The sequence below is a fragment of the Triturus cristatus genome, chromosome 3_2 (assembly GCF_964204655.1).
Source record: "Triturus cristatus chromosome 3_2, aTriCri1.1, whole genome shotgun sequence".
NCBI classification, from domain to species: domain Eukaryota; kingdom Metazoa; phylum Chordata; class Amphibia; order Caudata; family Salamandridae; genus Triturus; species Triturus cristatus.
Window position 1 is genome coordinate 869,135,929 of NC_140584.1, and position 17,344 is coordinate 869,153,272.

The following is a 17,344-nucleotide window of genomic DNA, read 5'->3' on the forward strand; positions in this document are numbered from 1 at the left end:
CCGCAGGGAGAGTGTGTTGGGATGAGATCAGGTACAACAAGCATTGGCATAGCCAATAGGTCTCACCTTTTAGGCCTTATAAGTAACCCAGATTAAGTTCTCAAGTGGAGTATGCATGAGGCGCAGCAACAGGATCACTGCACTAGAAAGGACAAAGCGAAGCCCCAAGCATTCACCTGGTATGCTCCTAGGATATACAACGCTATGCCAGTTCAGGTCTACCAGGCTCCTTCTCGTTGCTATTTAAACAAGACCTCATAAGAGGGTGAGCAGTCTCGACAGTCATTTCAACATCCTGTAATTCTGTGCACATCAATTATTCCTTCCGTGAAAAAAAAAGCTTGTGTAATATAGCTGATGTTCATGTAAAGAGCTCCAATACCTTAGGGTCGATTTCGCACTATGCAAAACTTCAAAAAATAAAAATACATATAAAATCCAAAAGTTTCTACAGCTGAATTGCTATGAGGTCTAGGAAACAGTCAGAAAAGCTAACTCTGGGTTTAAATGGTAAACTGATTTTTCTTCAATCAATCAATCAGAGCCGCAGATGATGTCGGTGGCTTCGGATCGGAAGGGTGGAAGGCGGACGCTCTGGGTTCTGCCGGAGAGGAAGGATGTGGTCCAGTCAAGGGCCTTCTCTTGGATTCCGGCTTCTAGGAGGCGTGTCTTTAGAGTGCGATGGCAGACCGTGTTGAAGGCGGCTGACAGGTCCAGGAGGATGAGGGCGATGTTTCGCAGTTGTCTAGTTGGCGCCTGAGGTCGTCTGTGGCGGCGATGAGGGCTGTCTCGGTGCTGTGGTTACGTCTGAATCCGGACTGGGATGGGTCCAAGATGTTGTTGTCTTCCAGGTGGCAGGCCAATTGTATGTTGACGATTTTCTCGATGAACTTTGCCGGGAACGGGAGCAGGGAGATGGGCCGGAAGTTCTTGAGGTCCTTGGGGTCCGCTTTGGGCTTCTTGAGGAAGTCGTTGATTTCGGCGTGCTTCCAGCTTTCCGGGAATGTCGCTGTTTCGAAGGAGATGTTGATGACCTTCCGTAGTTGGGGTGCGATGGCTGCGTCTGCTTTGTTGAATACGTGGTGTGGGCACGGGTCTGACGGAGATCCTGAGTGGATGGAGTTCATGACCTTGCGTGTCTCGTCGTCGTCGACGTTGGACCAGGAGGTCAGGCGGTTGGCGCTGTTGGTGTTCACAGGGAAGTGGAGTCTGGCGTAGTCGGGGCGGTCGTGGTGTTGAAGCTGTCGTGGATGTCAGCGAACTTGCGGTGGAAGAAGATGGCTAGTGAATCGCACAGTTCTTGTGAGGGTGGGATGTCGTTGGCGCTGGGGTTGGAGAGTTCCTTTACAATGCTGAAGAGCTCTTTGCTGTCGTATGCGTTGTTATCCAAGCGGTCTTTGAAGGAGGATCTCTTGGCTAATCTGATGAGGTGGTGATGTCTGCGGGTGGCGTCCTTGTGGGCTGCGTGGTTGTCCGGTGTGCGTTCGTGGAGCCATATCTTCTCCAGTTTCCGGCATGCGCGTTTGGAGGTCTTGAGGTAGTCGGTGAACCATGTGGCTCTCTTGCTGGCGTGACTGTTGGGGGGTTTCTTGAGCGGGGCGAGGGTGTTGACTCAGTCGTCGATCCACCGTCTGAGGTTGCAGGCTGCGGCATCTGGGTTGGTGGGGTCGTGGGTGGGTTCTGGGCGAGGGTGGTGATCAGCTGGTCTTCGGTGACTTTGCTACAGCAGCGGCGAGGGAGCTGTTGGGTGCGGTGGTGCGTGGTTGGTTTCTTGAAGGTGAAATGGATGCAGCAGTGGTCGGTCCAGTGGAGTTCGGTGGTGTGGTCGAAGCCGACGTGGGGGCCTGTGGAGAAGACAGGGTCCAGCGAGTGGCCGGCGGCATGGGTGGGTGCGGTGACGAGTTGTCTGAGGCCGAGGTTGTCGATCAGGGTGGCGGAGTTGGCGTCATTGTTATTCTCGAGGTGGAAGTTCATTTCCCCGTGGAGGATGTAGTCCATGGAGGCGAGTGCGTGGGTGCTGGCGAGGTCGGCGATGGAGTGGCTGAACTGAGCCCGGGGGGGGGGGGGGGGGGGGGGGGGAGGGTCTGTAGATGAATGCAGGAATTAAGTATGCAGTCGCAGGAACAGTGATCACCTAAAGACAGTGGTCATAGAACCGTGGCATCTGTGTGTTTCTTACCTGTTGACAACATCATCAATTTGAGGCCTTTCTCGCGCTGAATGCTACGTACAATGGGGCATAGCAGGCAAAAGCGATTTCTCCATGACAGCTTTACTCGCCACCATACACATTGTTCCCTGCCCATCCTTGTCTTGGCGTCTTCTGTTGCGACCAAGGCTTTCACGTGGACCCAGAAGATGTCCTCTGTGTCATGTCTGGGGTGTGCCTTGTCCCTTGAGGAGTAAACCCCACTCGTGCCTCCCAGCAAGGGCGCGGGGCGGATGGAGGGCACAGAGAGAGTGGAGGACTACGTTTGTATAGTACTTTATGCCAGACGTGTAGCCCCAAAGCACTTTCCAAGCAGTTACGGGACCATGTAAGTTTGGGGGAGTGGGTGCGCCTTGCTTTCGGTGGTGGTGCCGGAGTGGGAGGCAAACCTAAGAGGGGGGAAGTGATGGGGGACACAGAGGGAGTGCATCTCACGTGTGTCATTCATTGGGTGGTGGGGACTAGGGCAGAAGTGGGTGAGCGACAGGAGCCAATGAGAAGGGGCGAGGGGGGAAAGAGGGCGGCTTATGGGGAGAAATGTATGGGGAGGGGTGAAACGGGAAGAGAATCGAGGGGAGGAAAAAGGAAGGCTTGAGAGAAGAAGGGATGGGTCGGAGAGAGAGGGTGAGGGGAGAAGGAATACCGGGGTGTGAAAAGAAAAGGGAGGGGTGAGAGAGGAGCGGGTGGACTCGGAGAAAAGAGGTGGGAGTTAGAGAGGAGGCATTGATGGTTGAAAGGACAGAGTAAAGTGAGGTAGCGAGCATAGGCTGGAGAGGATGCGAGAGTGAGAACCCTCCGCCCAACCTGTGCAGGTGGACACGATAATACCACAGGGAGCTGGAGGCGAGGGTGTGGAGGGAGAGAACGAATAACAGGACTCCTCACTAGAGGCAGATGAAGGCAAACGCATCGAGAGAGTGGAGGAAGCGAAGGTTAAGAAATAACAGAAGAGGCGCAGAGACAGGAGGTAGAAAGGAGCAAGAGGCAGTGGATGGGGAGAGGGGGGGATGCCGGAGAGCTGTTTGGAGTCGGGGGTTTTTAGAGAAGAAATCCATCGCTCCCTACAAGAGACTGCAGTGTGAGCTTTGATTCTGAGCTGAATGTACCACCTTCACACCAGCCGCGACACAGCGGCACGAGGGGACTAGTGCAGCCTCGTGCAATAGTGAACACAGTCACTAAGTCATTCCATCGCTCCCTACAAGAGACTGCAGTGTGAGCTCTTATTCTGAGCTGACTAGCTGCGGGGTTGGTGGCAGCACATCTTCCTGGTGCCAGGGCTGGGGGCTGGCACCCTCAAAACCTCCATCCACCGTAACCCCTGTCTGCAAAGAAAGGCCCATTTACACAGAGATAGATTCGTAATCATGAGGCCCCCTGTGTTTAAAGTACTTCTCCAACTTACAGTACAGACCAATTATGCTGTTTTAATGCGCAGATATTAAAAAAGGTTTTTAATTAAGAATGTTGCCTGAATCCTCCGTCAACAGCCTTAATAACAAATGTATTGCGCTCCTTTGGGACTTGGATTGATTAAACTGCTCCTGCCTTGCAGAAACGTCTCAAACTCTCTTTTGAGATTCAAGGAACGGGGGTTACTTCCACAGTTATGTAAAAACTGGAAAAAACAGCTACCTACAAGATGCAAACTGCATTAAAACTCTAAAACAAGCGCGTCCGCGAAGGAATGTCAGGAATGCAGCCAGCATACGGCCACGCTGCTGCTCGCTTCCGAGCTTCCTAGGCCAGGGGAGTTATCGTTTGGAGAGAAGGCGGGACATGCACCCTCCTTTGGCCAATTGCGTGCTGTCTTTCTTACAAAGACGCATACAAAGGCCAATAGCCTGTGATAAAAAAAAAAAAATTTAAAACACGCACGACGTGTGGTCAGAGTTGGAAGCCCTTACTAGAAGCCTCGCAGAGCAGCGCATGTGCACTGGCTCAGGTGAGACCTAAAAAGCAGCCGCTCTGTCGATGGTACATTCGCAAGGAATGAAAAGTGAGACCTAACTGAACCAGAAGATGAAGCAGAGTTCCTACGTCACCTGCAGACTCCACACTAAGGAGGTGAATCTTCAGAGTGGATTCGAATTCTGTTAGCGTTTAGGCCTGTGGCCTAGCTGAAATGAGTTCCAAGGAGGAGGGCAGAGCACATCAAGTGTGCAGAAGGGGTTTCCGGTTCTGTAAAAATATGGATGTTACCCCATCAGAGAGAACGAGTGGAAGAGCATCCGAAAAAAGGCTTGACTAGATGGGGAGACATGGATGGCCTTGAACAGCACCGAGAAGAGTTAAAACTGTCGGCTTCTCCTAGAAGCAAGCTCCCTACAGTGAAAGGAGGAGGGGCGACCACAGTGGAGAAAGAAAAGTATGCGCATTGCTAAGTTGTTGACTCTCCATCGAGTAAAGTCAGCAGTAGTAGCTTATGACTAGAGACGTAATGATGGACTTGGCAGCATTAAATAGGGGGTGTAGGTGGGCCATTCTAATGTTTACTACATATCTGACTGGTTTGAAGGCGCTAAAAGATTCCAGACGCCCTTGACAGTCTAATAGCACACCAACGCCTCTGTAAGCGGGGAATGGTAACTTTCAAAGATTTGAATATGAGAAATGTAATGTTAAAGTATTTGCAAAAGTCATTGGCCCGGGCACTTCGACAATGTAATGGCAGTACAGAGGGGTGGGTGCTAGGACAGAGGAGGGAATGGACAGTCCTGGACAGAAGCTCAGAGTGAAGTCAGAGGGATCCAATAATTTCATGGTGGTATTTTAATTTATTGAAGGCAGTAGCTATGGTGGTAAGAGCTATCTGAAAATCCTCCAATTAGTTAGATAAAAATAATTTCTGCTAATTCCAAGGCTGCCATCAAATCATCGTTTTACAAAGGACATCTTCATCATCATAGGACAGGAAAAAGCAAAGGCTTTACATCGTATCACAGTCGTGTAGATGGCACAGCGGCAAAGACGCCAGAGGCTCTTAAGCAATTCATGAAATTATGCTTGGAGGTAATGAACGTCTCATCCGGCTTCTCACACCCCAGGGACCCAGTGCTTCATGGCTAAGAACCATGCAATATATTCAAAGAAGAGCACGTTCATAGGTCACTGCTCCCAAAATATATTTGAGTTTCAATTATCTCATTATTTAAAAGTATTGCTTTTTTTCCTTTTGCCCGCAGAAGTCTCTCCCAAGAAGCTCGTGCATCATCAGTTCATCGATTTTCTTAATTCTTAAGCATTTCCAATGAAAAAGCAGATGCAGCTACGTGAGGACAGCAAGCTATTTGCTTGAAACTCCTACACATATGGAGCAACGTCTCAGCACCTAGAGCATCCCCCAACTGGATCTTAAATGTTAAACCACTAGTTTAAGTTTCACTTCTGATGGGATCAGTCAACATGCTCTGTCCATTAAAATATAGTCTAAATTTGTTAGCAACATTTTTAAAATAAGTTTTCAAAATCATCAGTTTTGTTCTTTTAGGCAGATATCGTCTCGCCAGTCTCCTCTCAGTGTTTTGTGGATGAAGCAAATGCTATTTTTATTGTTTGAGCACAACCTGCGATTTTCAGATAGCGAACGTGCAACCGGTGACATAAATCCTAAAACATTGCTGGAATCTACTGATTTTGTAAGCGCGCTTGCGATTTTCTACATATTACTATATTAAGGGTTAAGAACTTGTTAAAATAATTAAAGAAATGGGATCTTCCTGGGAAAGTACACTCCTAGAGGCATTTATAGAGTAAATTTTGGCTGGGAGAGCTAAATTCCTGAAGAAAAAAAAACGGTGGTCGTAAGTCTGTTCGTCCTTATTCTGGTGGATGCCTATTTAAAAAAGTGTTTTACAATTTTCTGATATTTTATGTTTAAACAAAACCTAAACAATGTTCATTTGACCTTCACAGTACACCTGGTTATACCCCAAAATTATTTTCAAGTGCTTACATTTAAGGTGTCTTAAGGAGTCTCCAAGTACTTTTAATAAGGCGTGTACTAAGGAGAGAGAGAGGGAGGTGGTAGTAGGAGTAGATATTGTATCTATGAAACGCGGTTCTTTTGAAAGGCGCAAGAAATGCTCTCAGTTAATATGAAAAAGCATATCCATGGGTCAGCAGCGAAGAGCGTCCTCTCACAGGTGCACCCACTGTTCCTCTCACTGCAATTATCATGCATGACGCTGACTGTTAGCATCTGACAGTTACACACTTTAAGGCAAAATGCCATGGTCTTTGGGCCACTCACCTGGTTTACGCCCACACAGATAGAATGCCAGTCTGTCCGTCAACTCGTACTGACCCTCCACCAACCGGTCGGCCAGCTCATTGTGCCCTGCTTGCCTGCAGAAAAAGACACGATAAGAAGTCAAAAGTGCTGCCTACAGAAAGAGGAGCATGTCAGCGGGGCAGCAATCAGTTATTCAGTCAGCAAAAGTGGTAACAGGCAGTGAAACCTAGAGAGTGGTAACAGGCAGCGGAACCTAGAGAGTGGTAACAGGCAGTGGAACCTAGAGAGTGGTAACAGGCAGCGGAACCTAGAGAGTGGTAACAGGCAGTGGAACCTAGAGAGTGGTAACAGGCAGAGGAACCTAGAGAGTGGTAGAGAGGCAGTGGAACCTAGAGAGTGGTAACAGGCAGTGGAACCTAGAGAGTGGTAACAGGCAGTGGAACCTAGAGAGTGGTAACAGGCAGTGAAACCTAGAGAGTGGTAACAGGCAGTGGAACCTAGAGAGTGGTAGCGAGGCAGTGGAACCTAGAGAGTGGTAACAGGCAGTGGAACCTAGAGAGTGGTAACAGGCAGTGGAACCTAGAGAGTGGTAACAGGCAGTGGAACCTAGAGAGTGGTAACAGGCAGAGGAACCTAGAGAGTGGTAGAGAGGCAGTGGAACCTAGAGAGTGGTAACAGGCAGTGGAACCTAGAGAGTGGTAACAGGCAGTGGAACCTAGAGAGTGGTAACAGGCAGTGGAACCTAGAGAGTGGTAGCGAGGCAGTGGAACCTAGAGAGTGGTAACAGGCAGTGGAACCTAGAGAGTGGTAACAGGCAGTGGAACCTAGAGAGTGGTAACAGGCAGTGGAACCTAGAGAGTGGTAACAGGCAGTGGAACCTAGAGAGTGGTAACAGGCAATGGAACCTAGAGAGTGGTAACAGGCAGTGGAACCTAGAGAGTGGTAACAGGCAGTGGAACCTAGAGAGTGGTAACAGGCAGTGGAACCTAGAGAGTGGTAACAGGCAGTGGAACCTAGAGAGTGGTAACAGGCAGTGGAACCTAGAGAGTGGTAACAGGCAGTGGAACCTAGAGAGTGGTAGCGAGGCAGTCCTGGAGTCCTTTTTTTTGTTGCATATTTATATAGCGCAAACTCGACCTGAAGGTATTGGAGCGCTTTACATGAGCACCAGTTATGTTACACAAGGAACTTATATTGTACCCGGAGCCTGTGAGGAATCCTTGAGTCGCTGTGCTTGGGGCTCAATGTATTTACTGTACAATGGTGGCCGCAGGGGTGGAAGTGGTTGGAGGGACAAATATTTTGTCTTCACTGTCCTATAGGCACTGATGCTAGGGTTCATGTAGAGGGAGTTCCCATGACAATTAAACACCCATATATGGCCCTGATTTCCAATACTGTTGACAGCTAAATGAGGTACACTCATCTTGGATAACCTCCCGCCCACCACAACACAAGGAGTCACCTGTGAAGTACACTACAAATCCCTATAGAAGTCCTGTCCTTTCAGGACTGTCAAATGATTTCAAAAAATGAAGAATGTACATCTGCAGACATTGGCACCAACACTGTTCACTTGTCATTTGTCTAAGAATTACATTCAGGGCTCTCGCCAAACGCTATCAGTGTATGCTACCATTAATCCATACCTCACTGCGTCAAGCCAGATTTCAGCTTCCTTTGCTTCTGGTCGTGCCATTCAGATAAAGCAGAGGTGCAGACATTCGCTGCAGGTTGGACACCCTATCAGCCCGCTAGCTTATGTGGTGTAACAGCTACTGAGACCTATCCAGCCACTGCTGCTGTCTCATGAACTTATCGCCTCCAGCAGCACTTCTAACATTCAATACCTCCCAGGTTTGTGTCCACACTGCAGCCCCCCTGGGGCGTTCAGCTTAGACCCACCCACCACTAGCTCTTGCTTCCACCTTAGAACCTCCATCTTGGGCCCATGCCGCTGCACAACACTGCTTCGAGATAGACTCCGTCCTAACAACCTCACCAATATACCTGTTCTCTGTGTGAGTGTACATTACCCTGCTGAAGGCTGCAATATACCTGCTCTGAGTGTGCAAGGGAAGCTTTTATAGTTTATGCCATTGTGTTACATCTTCTCTGTGTTAGGTACGGCGTGCACTGTAATGTTGTGTGTGTGTGTAAGGCATGCGCTCCCCTCCTGTACCAAGCCTTCGTACTCTGTGCTCTTTCTCTCGCACCATATGCTCATCTACCATACCCTACTTCATAGCAACAATAGTTTTGGCTCTTGCACAATGGAAACTTTTGATCAAGCTTCCCTATCATACACCACAGGTTCAGCATAAGCATCAACAGTGCCGGCTTCACTTACACACAGAACAGTTACAGAGCCTGCGGCAGAACTGCATGCTTCCTCGCAGCAACACAACAGGTACAAGATACACTGTGTGACGTATGCCTCCACTACGGCCACCTCATGGGCTTTACCTCATTCGTATCGTGTTCAAGCTTGCAAATAGCTTTTCAGCACACAGAAGCAAATTAATTGGCAGTGCCAATGCTAAGTAAAGACCTGGTTCTACTATTCATTAAAACCAGAATTGCCAACCCAGGCACTCCAAAATACAACACCTAAAAAGGGCCTCTGACTTCTTGTTGGACAGTACAGTAATCTAGTTATTCCAAACTGAGGCAAATTACTAAATATTTTTTAAAATACAGTTCCATTGGTGTCAATTTACTCTACAACTTCAACTTAGATGAGCAAACGGCCTTGCTTGCAGTTGTGATAAATATGTTCGCTAGCTTTTCGAACAGATGAGTTTCAAAAGTGAAAAAGTCATGATTTTGGGGGTGAATGGGTGGGAATAAGCGATGAGGTGATAATGAACCAGTGGTTGTGGGGCAATGGATGTGTGGGTGACTGGACCCTACTGAGCTAGTGAGATTTGTACAAAAACACCAAAAACTGACAATCTAGATACAAAGAATCGACTTGCTAAGTCGCAGAGGAGTGTCTAACAGTAAAAACAGGAAACCAGAGAAACAGTTAATTACCGAGATAGGAACTGCCCACAGTCGCGTGCCATGTCAACCATCGCTACAAAAGGCCTCTGTAGGCAGACTCCATTTCTGATAATTCCTGTCCCAAATTAAATGACACCACGCCTTTTCTACATCTCTGCTGGCTCGGAGATTCTGCGCTCACCTTGCATAGTCGATGGGGCTCCTACCATTGACATCGGGAGCTCCTGGGTCAGCTCCGTACACGACCAGCAGCTCAGCCTGGAGGATCTGCCCTGCCTTGGAAGCCACATGAAGAGGAGTGGTTCCCTTTTCCTGGAAGTCACAAGGAGACAAAATAGGTTAAGTAACCCACAAAACTATGGCATGCATCTTCTGGCGGAGCAACATAAAACCAAGAAGCGATAAACCACACAACCAGACGCCTTCAAACACTGAACGTGAATGGGAATGAAGCATTTTATCATGATTTTAGTATTCCCCAAACACAACAGTAATTGCAGTAAGGGTGTCTATTGTGTTTGTGATATTCAAACTCAACCAACCATTTACAGACCTTTGAAGGATGAAAGCGTAATTTGCCTGGTGAGGGTTCAAACTTATGACGCAGAAGTTAAAAGCAAATCTCTGAAATGCATGCAGTATTTTCCAGTCTTGGACTACCGCCCTGGTCTGGTGGCATTGATACAAAAGTGCCCTTCTCAAACAGTTTAAGGACTGGACACAGCTGGGTCAATACCAATAAGAGGTGGACAATTCGAATGTACATCATCTTCACCCTAGCTTGGAGCAGAACACCTGCAATGTGAGAGGTTACACCTACAAAGCCACCTTTTGGTGGCACCCGAAGTCTTCTATGGTCAAGGAGACATTTCATTCCAATCACACTTCCAAAACGAGTCGGCCAGGGGAGCAGCGCTCTAGCAATTTTCATTCATCAGTTACCTCGATGATTAACGACATTAATAACAAATCTCGTAATACCGGGTGGAAGAAGTTGGCCTGAGCACCGAGGGACAGCAGCCGAAGGCAGGTCTCCAGACTCCCCGTCCGAACACTGGAGTGAAGTTGCTGAAAGAAAAGAGTTACAAGTGTTACTAACACACTGCAAACCTACATTTAATAAACTGCTGCCCCTAAAAGCACAGAGGGTACCTCTCGCGTGGTCTTGATTTGATCCCTACACACAGACTTTGCTACCAGACTAGTTCTAAAACACACAGAACTTGGCTGCAAAGACCACGAGATGTCCGACGTGACCTCTGCTATGTCAACTAAACAGAAAAGTCCTGCACTGTCGTCATGTACACGCTTGCCTGCCGTTTACTGTGGCTTCTTTGGGAGTGTCTTGGGCCCATTCAATGTCATGTATTTACTTTCTTATTTCCATCACAGCTGAGAGAATACCGTTTGCGACATCCACTACTTCTTCATTTAAAAAACATCCCAAGGTTACTCTGTATTCCCAGAATCCGTATATTTAAGCAGAATAAATGGTACTTGAAAATATGACGATAAGAACTGCGTCAGATCCGCCTGTCACTATAGCGGAATCAGATATAAATTCTCGGATATCGCGGGATATCAAACATAAGATAAACACTGTGGGACAGGTACTGGTGATATTTAAAATGCCAATGTTCAGCCTTCGTAAGACTCTAAACCATAGCTTCTCATGAAGTTCATGTATAGTGGCATGAGGATACATATATGCCACACTGCCCAACAGGCAGGTGGAGGGCGAGGCCAGGGCACTTGCAAAGCTCTGGAGAACGAGTAAAAAGCACTGATGGTGAAAGAGCATCACCGGAAACTTCCCCAGGTTATGCATTCCAGAACAGCTGCCCTCATCAGCAGCAGGCCTCGTCGCCCAGTGCTTGATTTGTAAAACAATAAGCGCCGGGGCCCAAAGATTTGCTCCGAGACCTGCGGCCTGCGCTACTGAATGTCTGCCAGGCGAGCACCAGGGCTGCACAGTCTCCATGCCACCTCCTGCCTCTGACACTCCCAGCTCATCATCTCATTTATGTAGGCTTCTGCTTTCTCCCTTTGTCACGCTTTTCTGTCTTTCTTTTTACTCCTCCACCCCTCCCGACCCCATGGTTTTAGTTCCCTCTTTTATTCTGGTTCAAAGTCTGAAGAGGGAAAAATAAGTGCTGGTCTCTAAAAATCGATTTAAGCACATTCATCACCCAGCATTACTTCCCGAAGAGGAAACTTGGATGAAAAGCCCTTCGAGTTCAGGGCCCCAAGCTGTGGAATGCATCGATTCCAAGCTTGAAGGCACAGTCATGACAAGTGGTTCAGAACAGACCTGAACACTGAACCCAAGCCTTTCAACAACAGGAGAAACAACTGAAGAACATCGGACAGAGGCCCCTGCGGTGGACCAGAGCTACCTCTAGGAAGGCAACAGCCCAGAATCTTACTCACCTGAAGTGCTCCGAAGTACTTAAAAGGCAACAGGGAGCGCGCAATAAAACTACAAAATATACCAGATAAAACTTCACTGAATATGGACTAATGTTTAAGTTTCGCCTGTACAGCACTTGTACTGCACATTGTGAAATCTATTGTTAATATAAATCTTGAAAGGGGCTTTCATTCCACCCCCTTGCTTGTCATTGCTTCCTGTGCTTGCCACTTACTTTTCCTTCATGTCTACTGTCTGTAGCATACTATTTCCTGGTGATCCTCGGGTCTTTTTCTTGTCAGTCTCCCGTGGCCCAAGAATTATTTTCATCTGCTTTGTGGGACTTTCTTAAGCTTTTGCCTAAACAGCGCTTGCCTTGTGCTAGTTACTTTTTCTTTACTTTCTGCCGAGCGCATGGCTCTCTACAGTTCGTCTCTGTCCCTCATGTTGCTCCCCTAACCCTTTTTCTTTCTCCCACACACCACTTCAATAACAAACATCTCAACACATCTAGGCTCTGCCCTTCTGAGACTGCCACCATCATGGAGTCAGGCAGCAGTCACACAAGTTCTGCTTTTTCATTTCCTATTTATTGATTTATCTGTTGCAGGCATAATTTTTTGTTGGAACAACGTTTTCTTCATTTGGTTATCAGACCACTCGTTTTTTTATAACACCCCTTATAGATTACATGGTAATATCAAGGGAATCAACATGGCTGCACTTTTGCCCACTAATATACTGTTTGTGGTGAATAGATTAGTGGTTTAACGCGGCACCACATGGGTCAAGTTTATAACATAAAACCTCTGCTGAACTGCTGCTTATCGGTGTAAGCGTACACTAAGTGTCCTAAATCGTGCATACATTCAATGCATGCAATGTGTTATTAAAGCTAAAGGACGATGCAATGCAACTTCCGTGAGCACTTAGTGCTGGCTGAAATTGCTCTTGGTGTCAAATGTGGCTTGTTGCCACTGAGCAAGTAAATACAAGTTAAATATTTTGAAGAGTTGTTATTAACATTAATGAACAGAAACAAAAATTAAAGGTCGACATTTATCGCACACTCAGTTGGACATTCACTTTGGTAGTGTCACACAAACATTACACGAAAACTAAGCACCCAGAGGCAATCATACGTATTCACACATATCTGTTATGGTCAATTTTGTTTTCTCGTGCCAAGTTTGATTTTAGAACTGCAGGTGACCGTGCCATGACAAACACACGCATTGTTGCTTCTAGGTGGTTTTCTATGAACCATGTCTCAGTAAATTGCACAAACATTTCTGCAGCCCTCTACTGTTTTTGATTGATGGGGTTCTTAAAAACAATTAGATCACTGCGGTAAAACAGAACTTATAACTTTTATTTTGTGGTTTGTGAAGTAAAATAGACCTTAATGTGCTCTTTTGTGCACTTATACTTTCATAATTACCATCAGCGTTTTGATGGCAGGACATCAATGATCGGCAGGACATTACTTTTGGTTTTGGCAGGGCTGTTGTGTTTTGCGAGCACTGTTTCTATATCATTTGTACCATATTGAGTGAAACCCTACCTCTAGCTGGATTTTACACTATCAGCAATTGTACCACGGATTGTTTTCAGTGTAAGGGCCAGTACTTTAAACTGCAGTAAGACACCTGGAGTTTTTTTATTTTCTTCAATATAGTGCAAACTCAACCCGAAAATATATTGAGCGCTTTACATGAGCAGCAGTTACATTACACAAGGGCGCATTCATTTTAATTTTTTTTTAAGGCACAGGAGATTAAGTGAATTGCCCAGAACCACGGGCTGTTTTGCCTATCGAAGACTCAAATCTCGTTCCTCCAGTTCCAAAGTCGACAGCTCTGAAAATAGTGCCACAATACCTGCTGTGATCAGTGCTTCACAGGTGCACCGTGTCTGCACTTGGGAGTCAAGGAGTTAAAAGGCAGGTTATAGCACTCAAGTCAGGTACACCCTGGACCACCTTACGTTTGCCTGTGGTCTACATAAAAAGCCTCACGTGTGACTCAGTGCGCTAGAGGAACTCGCATCGTCCGTGTTGCACACTAAGACACTTCAGGTATTAGAAATCACCAAACTACAATTTACAACGAAAAACAGGTTATAAATTACATAGGTAAAACAGAATTCATTTACCAGTGCTTGTTGTAGGTGTTGCCTTACGCAATCTATACCCATCACACATTACAATCTTTATCTCAGATGCACTGTATACTGAAATAAATATTGTACTTTGCTTTTTCACTGCAAGTTTACTCATGACTCAAAATGGAAACCAAATCAATCGTCTTTGAAAATACTCGTTGTCTTCTTACTTTTTGAAGACACACCACTAGTCAAATATGGAAAAACCACTAGATGGCAGGAGTGTGTAAAGCAAATTAATCTATACACCATTAATGCTATAAAAGGAACAGTTTCATCGCGTTTCTCTAAATAGCACAAACATAATACTGTCCTCGTGCAGGGTGCAAATGTGATCAATGTGAATCCCAGAGCTGCTTCATTTTATAGCAAAAATTAAGAAAACGGCCAGAAACACACCCATGCGTGATGAGACCCCCTAAAGTACTGAATTCTTCGGGTGCCCAAACTAAGGTCATATTTGGTTGTGCACGGACAGGTAGGGTAACAACGTCAAAAAAGTAAAGGCACGCCCTAAGCAGTATGCCCCATTTTATAAAAATGTACAGCTCAAATTGCTAATTTAACCCAATCTAAGCTTGAAGCATGTCACTTAATACAGATGGCAACATTTTCAGGAGAAATACAGAATTAAAATCAGGGCCGTGCGAAACCCCTCTATGCCAGCGTAATCTTGCTTTACACGTGTTCCTCAAAATTCCCGAAGTCACGCTTTTATGCCAGTTTTAGCAAGGGACCAACAAGAAAAACCAGACAGCGATCAGCTGTTATTCGCGGGACTTTTTTGTTGTTGTTGCATTTTTCCAATGTGTCCTTGTGTCCAAAATGGGCACGAGGGTGCAGTTTGCACTAAGATATAGCGCGAAATGCTGGTTTTTAAATGTGTGTAATTGCTGCGGAATTTAGCATGGTTATGCAAAAGCAAATAATGCAGATTTTGCACATCCCTAGTTAAAAGTAGCACGGTGCAAACAGAAAAGAACGAGCATTAATCGGAGTCCTGGCTGATACGCAGGTGCACCCTGTGGCCAGTAAACGCTCGGTTTCATAGAATAAAGTTAGAGAGCTCCCTCGGTTAAGCCTGCTTGTTGACAAGACAGAAGGACGCCCATGGACAGGACATGCATCAGCCTCGTTGCTTTGCACAACATGGGTCAGGTTCGTATGCTACAGCAGGACATTGCAATGTCCTTTCTGAATACCTCATCACGATTGTGTACATAAAGGACTCACTTATGCACAGGATACAAATTGTATGTGGTCACATAGGAGGGCCTTGCCGGTATAAGAGTCTGCGGAGAACTCAGCTCGAAATCGCTTCAGACCGGTAGAGTTGCGCCGGAGGATATAGATTTTAAGATTTGAGTATTTAGTAATATCAGCCTTATTAATGATTGCAGTTCTAGCACCTTCCTCATCAGGGGTGGAGTTCCAAGGAGCTGCTATGGCCATTCCATCCTGGACGCTCGGGTTTCCAGTGGCTCATCAGTGGATGTGGAGCCCTTTCCAGGATCACTTAATAAAGGCGATAAGCAGGTTCCAGGAATATTTGCCCATGAAAAGAAAGGCTCCTGGTATCTAGTGGAAAACAAAACTGTTGAACAAGTGACATTTGCGCTAATATGCATCCTAAGGAATTCTATAGAAAACTAAGTTGAGTAATGTTAACATGTTATGAATTCTATCACAGGACCGGAGGCTTTGGATTATGCGCTCTTCCTTTACTGACAAAATTTCAGCAGCCAATGAAAAACGTTCAACATTTTACAAAACTACATTTCCATTGATGCTATGGTGTATAACCACCAATCACAGTCTTTCTGTCCCTATAACCTGGACCTTTCACGTAACACGAGCTCGTTCTTTGCTGCTCGCAGCAGAGTTAAGTGCTCTATACTTCGTGTTGTTCTATACTTTAATGCCTTATACAATTGTTAGAAAATCGTTGGTAAATTGCTTCGCTGGTTATCCGCTCGCATTTGCCAGCGTATTTGTGCATCTCTGAGTTTTTCTGCTAACAGTTCACCTGGTGCGAGCTAGCGCTGGGTGCGCCGCGAGCCGGCGTCCGCACTTGCCGGTTGCAGTGTATTTTCTTTTGCAGCTTCACCTGGTGGACGCACAGGATAAAAGTGCCTCCGCGGCACGGGCGCACCCTAAATACTCGCCGCAGAGCCTCCCCACATCGGTCCCGCGAGCATAACAGTTTTTCATTGGAGCCAGACTCGCGCAGCCCAACTGGGCTGGTTTTGGGCTGGTTTTGGGCACCTTTTGGGCTATGCAACGTCGGTGTGCAGTTTCCTCCTCGTTCCGCGTTCTTTTAACATCGGACACCACACAGTCAAGTAACTCGGGCTGGAAAAATCAGTTAGCCCAAGCCGAGTGCAGACTATTTGTAGATCTTTGGCTCTCCTGATGCCCTGATTGGGCTGCAATAACTCTGATACAGCTAGGCTGAGGAGCATAGGTCTTTGTATATCTGTCGCACTAAGGGTTGCTCCCCCTAATCTATTCCTTTGGAACTGACTTGGCCAATTTGCAATTAATTATATTCCCAGAATGGAGTATTGGGCCACCTTTGAGAAGAACAAATATGGTTATTACTAGGAGCAGCAGGGTCCCTTATTTGGAGGACAAATTGAGCGACACCTTAGATGCTTTGGTTCAACAGTGTCAGAGCAATAAAAATCGCCTGTCCCTCAGACTGTCAACCAGGCTCTGGCGGCTGCCCTAAAGTCAATAACTGCGCAGTTGGAGAACTTCGCCAAGCGTCATGGGTTACAGTCCCGAGGTGATTCCGGGTCGATTCTGGGCCCCTCTGACGGGGCGTAAAGGTCAAAAGCCAAGTCATCTACATGGCCTCACATGCAGGCCTTAGCCAATCTTCCACAAGCTCCTTCAGGAGACCATGAGTACTCCAGCCCTCCCGCTTCAGCAGGCGCGACACCAGCGTGCAAAAGAGCCACAGATACGGACACGGATACGCCTGGCACAGCTATCAAGACAAACTTCGATATACAACTGGTCCTCTTGCAAAATCCTGGAGATGGTTATAGTAGCTAAAGACAAAGGTTTGCCTGTAGATCACGACATCTTAGCGGGCTGGACTCAGAGCACTATTTGTTTTCATGGGAACACCGACTGCGCCGTCTCTGCTGAAAGGTGCAAATCCTTATTGATGCAAATGGACTCTTAATTTCACAGAGCTTGCCTCTGCTGAAGCAGGTCCCCTGGCTGAAGGCCTCCTCTTTGGGGACAGATTCAGCAAGGACGTATCCAAATACATAGGCACCTTTACATCCCTTGACAACACCCAAACCAACAT

General features: G+C 46.7%; 1 protein-coding gene across 12 annotated transcripts in view; it reads right to left on the minus strand.

Annotated features, from left to right (window-relative positions):
- GIT1 (GIT ArfGAP 1) overlaps positions 1-17,344 on the minus strand; it is a 294,885-nt gene that overhangs the window by 125,142 nt on the left and 152,399 nt on the right. For all 12 annotated transcript variants that reach the window (XM_085649217.1, XM_085649216.1, XM_085649213.1 and 9 more), the window contains exons 5-7: positions 10,431-10,517; positions 9,631-9,761; positions 6,462-6,556 (exon numbers count right to left, since the gene is read on the minus strand). In XM_085649217.1, the coding sequence (XP_085505343.1) occupies positions 6,462-6,556; positions 9,631-9,761; positions 10,431-10,517 (313 nt within the window). The remainder of the gene's footprint in view (positions 1-6,461; positions 6,557-9,630; positions 9,762-10,430; positions 10,518-17,344) is intronic.